Source organism: Chanodichthys erythropterus, chromosome 11, assembly GCF_024489055.1.
Source record: "Chanodichthys erythropterus isolate Z2021 chromosome 11, ASM2448905v1, whole genome shotgun sequence".
In the NCBI taxonomy this organism is placed as follows: Eukaryota; Metazoa; Chordata; class Actinopteri; order Cypriniformes; family Xenocyprididae; genus Chanodichthys; species Chanodichthys erythropterus.
This window is the reverse complement of record NC_090231.1, coordinates 25,021,579-25,029,475: the sequence shown is the minus strand read 5'-3', so window position 1 is coordinate 25,029,475 and position 7,897 is coordinate 25,021,579. Positions and strand designations below refer to the sequence as shown.

The 7,897-nt window shown below is 37.7% G+C and overlaps 1 protein-coding gene across 7 annotated transcripts in view; it reads left to right on the top strand.

Annotated features, from left to right (window-relative positions):
- The window catches only part of phkb (phosphorylase kinase, beta), an 87,274-nt gene that overhangs the window by 206 nt on the left and 79,171 nt on the right, over nt 1–7,897 (top strand). For 2 of the 7 annotated variants that reach the window (XM_067402084.1, XM_067402083.1), the window contains exons 2-3: nt 2,254–2,340; nt 7,218–7,356. In XM_067402084.1, coding sequence (XP_067258185.1) covers nt 2,254–2,340; nt 7,218–7,356 — 226 coding nt within the window. Of the gene's footprint in view, nt 438–474; nt 1,053–2,253; nt 2,341–7,217; nt 7,357–7,897 lie in introns of those variants that run through there. The other 5 variants (XM_067402088.1, XM_067402087.1, XM_067402085.1 and 2 more) reach the window with 5 other exon arrangements.

The window sequence follows — 7,897 nt, the reverse complement described above, 5'->3', positions numbered from 1 at the left end:
AGAGAGCAGAGCCCAAAGGTCAGGCAGAAGTGTACGCTGATCAAGGGCTATATTTAGAGCTTAAATGCACACTGAGCTTCAGGCTTTGAATTTTTCAGGAGTAGTACTTTAAAATACTTCAGTCCCTGAATGTCTAATGTTTTGAAAGGCTTTTTGACCCTCTCAATTCAATGCTTGTTAGCATCTGCTTCAGCCTGACATTAAAACTCAAGTAGCCCTTGACAGTTTTCAGGACCACTTGTGGTTATGTAAGACGGATAAATAAATTTACACATAGTTTCTTTCTGCTTTTTTTCTTTGTTTTATGAAGGGATAGCACAGAAAAAAAGAAAATTACTCACCATAATGTTATTCTAAACCTGTATGAGAAAAGATCCAATGAATGTAACCAGTGACTTTTGTGTAACAAAAATTCATATGGGTTTGGAACAACATGGGTGAGTAAACAATTTTTTTTTTTTCTTGTGTGACCCATTCCTTTTTATGTAAACCATGTCAATTCATGGTCCTAATGATTATAATATCTTAATATCTGCATTCCTTATAGTCACATTGGGGAGATTAGAAATGGGGCGAAAATATAGTTTACATTTTGCAGTGATTTAAAGATTCAAACGTGTAAGATTTGCTATATAGTATATAGAGCTGTGTGATAATTTACTATACATTTTGAGGTGATATAAACAATCAAGCAATTGGATACTGATCACAAATTGTTAGTTATTATCAGCTTGGGATTGTAGTTTATTTAGTGTCATCAACAATTCTGCACATTTTAATTATCATCTCATCCTCTCACATTAGTCATACCAAATCATCTCACTTTCAGTTGTGTGTATAATGTGATTAGTTGCATGTCCATTCAGTAACCATGCCTGAAGTTTGGAAAATCTCTCTGTGATTCCATGTAATTTGTTTTTTCTCTCTAACCCTCTGAATTATACTAATGTTGTAGTTTAACTAATAGAGGACTGGCATAGAGTTCACCTAATGAAAAATGGCCAACACTGCCAGTGAGGTTCCGAATGTCCATCGCAAACTCCGAAAATTTGGTAAGTTTGGGTTAAGCGATTGATCCATGGAAAAGATGCTCATTACATTTAAAATGAGAACTTTCCATTTAAGTTTATATAGTGTGAAGTATCTAGATAGAATAACTGTCTAATTTTGCCATGAAATGAAATGAAAGCTAATACATTCCCATTACGGTATTGGTTCAGAAATTAAACTCTTTGTTCCCTAACTGAAAATAGGTGCTTAATTTGTTTTCTTTTTTATCGCAGAAAATAATAATTCTTTATCTAATGTTTCATCCAATTTAAAAGGGTTAGGCAAACTTTGGTTATATCATGGGGAATATTTTGTGATTTAACAAATCAGCAATGCAGTCCAGTACCTCTCATCTTTCCGTCAATGTCTGATCACATCTGTTAACAGAGGGTCCGTATGCATCTTGAGGCAAGTTACTTTTATATCAATGTGGTGAAACCAAAATGAGGAGTAGCTTTCATTTGCCTATTGGATGTGCACTGCTTAGCTGGAGTTATCTTAAAAAGAGATGGCTTTGTCCCTGCTACTTAAAAGCTGATGGGAATTATGCTAATTTGCTAGGAAATGTGAATTTTCAGTACCTGAGGTATTGACCTTGGGTCGATTCTATTAAAATGTAAATTGCTCCAAAGTTAAATGTGTCTGAAATAGTACTCAAATTGATGGGGTTCCCCCTGAATTTCACTCTTCACAGAAAAAAAACTGAATTTACTGGTGTCAGGTTCCATTATTCACAGAGTTTGTGCCAGTGCTTTCAATTTTGCAATCAAGCTGTGTGTGTTTGCAGTGACGTTCGATTTGATATATGCATCTGGAGAACAATAGCTTTAGTCTTTTGCATTTTGCTTTGATTGTTTTTCTGGCATGCTTTGCTGCCTTTGCACCCCAGTAAATCTACATTTCACTGCTCTTAGCATTGTAAATGGAACAGAAAACCATTTAGGTTACAGAGACTAAATGAAGCACATTTAGATTTTGGTGAGTCAGCTCAACCTTAGCATACTAAATAGCCCAAAGTGGGGCTGTGGCGGGTCAGTAGTCTATAGTAGCACCATCAACAAGCCATGCTGACTGTAAAGTATGCTCATCACTTCCATCCAGGGATACTTGAATTGCATCTAGAGATGAGATAAGCATTACTATATTATAGCTCAAACCAGATTCAAGTGTTGCTTAACATCAGTGTCTGCTTTCTGTGATCAGGCTCCATCTATGAACCCCTTAAGCTATCCGTACTGCACCGGGATGATGAGCCACTTTGGGAGAAACTTGACCGCTTCTATAGAGCAGGTGAGAATGTATGCCCTGTATGTAATTTGTTTTTTCATATAGGCTTAAGAATAGAAGCCAAACTGAAGATTTTATGGTATGGAGGGCTCCGGATTGTAGGAGAGCACTCTATTATGGACTTTAATGATGCATTTAACCGCATCTAGCTGCAGCACCTTTCTTTTTATTTTGTTATTAAAAGTACGCATTTATAAAGCAACTCATTTTAAGGTGTTAAGCTGCACAAATTGCAAAGTTACTGTGGATTTTCCCTAATATAGTGGATCTGTGTATTAAGTTCACTGATGTTTACTCATATTTATAATACGAAAATAATTTAATTTTGGCAAGATGTTTCCTAATTTAATTAGAGGATTCAAAAAGTCTCCAAGCCATTACATTTAATTATAATACCCAGCAAATGACTTGAGTCCAAGCACTAAAAAGATTCATTTGGAGCTAGTCTGGTTTCTCATTGCTGTGCTCCTCTGTGCATTTTGCTCTTAATCAATACTCATCTCTTTTCCTGCCCACCCTCTATCTCTCTCTCTTCTCACCTAATCTTGCTTTCCATTTTAGTTTTCACCATGAGAATAAATACTGTTTCTTAAGATGAAGGGCATACAGTATATCATATTAAAAGAGTTTTCTTCATTGATTTGTTTCTTTTTTTATGTTCAGATAAAGAAAAATTACTCTCTTGTTAATGCTTTTTGAGGTCATTTAGATTAGTTTGAGTGTATGTCTTATTTGCAGGGTTTCTGTGTGTCTTAAAAAGGTCCTAAAAAGTCTTAATTCACTCTTGCACAAACTAAAGGGTTCGTTCACCCAAAAATGAAATTAATTCATTAATTGCTCACCCTCATGTCGTTCCACACCCGTAAAATCTTCGTTCATCTATATAACACAAATTAAAGGGTTAGTTCACCCAAAAATGACAATAATGTAATTTATTACTCACCCTCATGCCGTTCCACACCCGTAAGACCTTCGTTAATCTTCGGAACACAAATTAAGATATTTTTGTTCAAATCCGATGGCCTTCATACTAGTAGCCTATGACACTTCCTCTGTCAAGATCCATAAAGGTACTAAAAACACATTTAAATCAGTTCATGTGAGTACAGTTGTTCAATATTAATATTATAAAGCGACGAGAATATTTTTGGTGCGCCAAAAAAACAAAATAACGACTTATTTAGTGATGACCGATTCCAAAACACTGCTTCAGGAAGCATCGAAGCGTTAAGAATCAGTGCATCGAATCATGAATCGGATCGCGAAAACCTTTCTTTTTTTACAGTCTATGGTTCAAACCCGCCAAACGTGACTTTGGCGCTCCGAACTGCAGATTCGATACACAGATTCACTGTGCTTCGATGCTTCCTGAAGCAGTGTTTTGAAATCGGCCATCACTAAATAAGTCGTTATTTATTTATTTATTTTTTGGCGCACCAAAAATATTCTCGTCGCTTTATAATATTAATATTAAACGACTGTACTCACATGAACTGATTTAGATGTGTTTTTAGTACCTTTATGGATCTTGACAGAGGAAGTGACATTACTCCCTATGAAGGCCTCACGGAGCCATCGGATTTGAACTAAAATATCTTAATTTGTGTTCCGAAGATTAATGAAGGTCTTACGGGTGTGAAATGGCATGAGGGTGAGTAATAATTGACAGCATTTTAATTTTTGGGTGAACTAACCCTTTAAGATATTTTTGATGAAATCCAATGGCTCAGTGAGGCCTCTGTTGCCAGCAAAAACAATTAACACTTTCAGATGCCCAGAAAGGCACTAGAAGCATATTTAAAACAGTTCATGTGAGTACAGTGATTCAACCTTACTGTTATGAAGCGATGAGATTGTTTTTTGTGTGCCAAAAAACAACTTTTCATCTAGTGATGGCTGATTTCAAAACACTACTTCGAAGCTTTGCAAATCTTTTGTTTAGAATCAGTGGTTTGGAGCGTTCCATTGATAGGCAATCCGAACCGCTGATTCGAAACAAAAGATTCGTAAGGCTTCGAAGCTTCATGAGGCAGTGTTTTGAAATCGCCCATCACTAGATATTGTTGAAAAGTCAATATTTTGTTTTTTTGGTGCACAAAAAGTATTCTAGCCACTTTATAATATTAAGGTTGAACCACTGTAGTCACATGAACTGTTTTAATTATGTTTAATAGCTTTCTGGGCATCTGAAGGTGGTTATTATCTTGCTGGCATTGCAGGCCTCACTGAGCCATCAGGTTTTATCAAAAATATCTTAATTTGTGTTCTGATCAAAGGTCTTACGGGTATAGAATGACATGAGGTTGAGTAATAAATGACATAATTTTCATTTTTGGGTTACCTAACCCTTTAAGGCCTCATAATGACTGGTCATTCTCGCAGGTGAAAGCGTTATTGTTAGTGGCAGGCAGGCCAAAATTTTTACTGTTATGATTAAATTGTTTAAAATGTCATTTGTTTCTCAAGGAAATGTGTCTTGTTTTAAAGATATTTTTGCTGGACAACAAGCATATGAGCTCTCCAGATTTGTGCCCCATTTACTTTTACATTTATATTCATGCCAAATAATGCCAGCAGCCACAATAAGTTTTGCTCTACGTACCAAAATTTTGAGGAATTTGGACAATGAAGGACCTAAACATCAAAGATTGAACTTATGTTTCAGTACACAGAATTCAGCTGCTTGGTTTGAAATATTGTAGTGTATTTGAACATTTTAAGAAAACCTTTTATGCCTTTGTGTAGCACACCTGATTCAACTCCTCAGCTCATTAGTCGAGTGCTCGATGAACTTTCATCCTCTTCATAAACGTCGGAAAAGCCTTGCTTCTTGAACAGTGCATGTACGAATTCTGTTTTCAGTCTCTTTCCTCCATCCCGACTTCAGCGTGTTCCTAAAGCTCATTTAAAATCCCCAGACAGACAACACTGAGATGAGAGCACTGCAGGGTGAGAGAGGGAGAAAGTGAGAGAGAACAAAGAGTAAAAAGTGACAGAGAGGATGCTTCACATTTCAATGATCCTTTTGAGTCATGGTTAAAGCAGACAAACGTACAGCGTTAGCGCTGGGTAATCCCGTTTTGAAAGTGAATCCCCATGTCATTCCCTATAAGACGAATCCTACAGTGATAAATGTGGCAGGTTTCGTAATTCAGGAAGAGCTGAAATGCATCTCAGCTTACAATGATTGTCATATGTACTGTATATGAATGCAGCACATATGAAACATGCATGAAATGTTATTCAGAATCTTATTGCCATTTTTATCTCTGGTCTCTCTTATTTTCCGCCTTTCTCACTCTTTTTCTGGGTTTTCCTATTTATGTGGTAATGACATCATGCTTCAATGCTTCTCATTTCCTCTTCTTCGCCTCTCTGGCCTGTTTGTTGTGAATGCAGTTCTGCTATCTTTCCTCTGCCTCCACAAGATTAAGGTTGAAGAAAACAAGCTTTAACTTTTAATGGGCAAAAGAGTCTCTTTCTCTTCCTTTCTTTGTCTTCTCCCTCTGTCTCTCTCTGTCTTTGTGAATCAGTCTCCACCCATTTTCTCGGTCTTCTTCAACTCTGTGATGGACCCCCTCCCTTTCTTCTTAGTGCATAAAAATGGCTTCCTTGTGGAAACAGACTGTTTGTGTGCAGTGTTAGGGGTTGATTTAGTGGTGCATTATGCTGATAGATGATAAGAGAGAGATGCAGTCTTCAAAGCATTTGCATCTAGAGTGCTATGATGCATTCCATCCCTCATGCAAAAGACACAAAGTGTGAATAAAATGTCATTTGCCGTTTTTCCCTTCTCAAAAGAAGTCACTCAATGCACAGGTGATACCTCCACGTGCCACGGCAACTGTGAAATGAGACTGCAAATGAGATTTTCTTGATTTAGTCATTTAAGGTTTTACAGGAGCAAATGGGCAGTAATAGCAGGCTGTGTGGCAGGTTTCTCCAGATAAATTGATCTCTGACCCTTTCCTTCCTGAAACGTTATGGAAGACTCTAACCGCATTCTTCCATTCAGTCTTGCCGGCATCAACCGCACTTACAGTACAAGACCTAATCAGATAAATACTCATTTATCGCCTTGCCTGGAATGCTGGATTATTTTCCGACGCGAGTCAGAGTAATCCTGGCTTCAGTCTCTCTGAAGAGTATATTAATATTCTGACTAATTCCCCCCAGTGTCTCCTTATCCCCCAGCCCTGCTGGCACTGTCTTTTTGAATTGACCCAAACACTACATAACAAATGATGGCTCAGAATGAATGTCCCCTTCATTTGTGCTGCCGTAATGTGCTGATGAAAAATGAAGTGCCCTATTCAGCCTGATTATACATTAGTAAAGAGAAATCACAGTGGAGGGAGAGAGCGAGAGAGAGCAAGTTTAACAGTTGGGCACAGTGATGGATAAAGCTCTGTTTCTTTTTTGTGCTATTTTTTTCCCCTCATAACATTGACGAGTAAAATGCAATAATATTTAATTAGCTTGATTAATTATACATGCAGTGGTATTTTATGTCAGAAAACAGGAAAAACAGGTGTGAAAAGGTGTTCATCAAGATGCGTAAACAGGCTTGGAAGGTATTTGTGGTGGCACCTGCTGTTGATAGTAACACCATAAGACAATGGGCCCTGTCATACACCTGGCACAATGCGGTGCCAGACGACCGAATTGCTTTTCATGTCCTGCGCCCATTACTCATTAAGAGAATAGGGACAACCCTTTTAGACCATGCGCCGGGCGCACCGACCATTTTTCCCGTTGTTAAACTAGCAAAAGTGGATTCAGACATGCCCTAAGTGGACACACTTTAGACCATGCGGTTAGATGATTAAAATAGGGCCCTAAATCTGTTTTTCTCTCTGTCCTGCTCTCATTTCTTCTAGTGAAAAGCACCATTCTGAATTATCAGAGCCCTACCACTGGTCTGTTCCCGGTGAAGACCTGTTCCACCTGTAAGGAGGCTAAAGTCAGAGACTCCCTCTACTGTGCTGCCAGTATCTGGGCACTGGCATTGGCATACAGGTGAGATACTGATTGGTACTGTGTGTGGAATTACCTTTTGGTAAAATGTGGGATCACATTGATCTACACTGATATTAAATTATGGAGTTTGAGATCAGGAATTTGGTAAATGGAAATAAATGTGTTGAAGTGACTGGCTCTTATCCAGTGCGCTCATTTACCACCATGCAATACTCGCCAATCATGAATCAAATATCCATAAATCCATTATTAATATGTGCTGGCTCTTGATGTCATTTTTCTATTCAGAGTGCTATTATATAAAATATATATACATACATGCACAAGTGTGACATATATGTAGTGCATGATACATGTAGTGCCATTTATAGGTGGAGATTATTCAGAGCAAAAGACAAAACATTACAGATAAGTACCTTGTGGTAAGCAACACTTCAACAGCAGCACAAAGGCCTCATACGCAGTGGCATATACTGTATACCATCTGTGGCATCTGAGCAAACAAAGATTAGTTTAACAGCCAAGGACAATAGGCTGAACAAGCTGTTTCACAACATCTTCAAGAATATCTGTTAGTGAG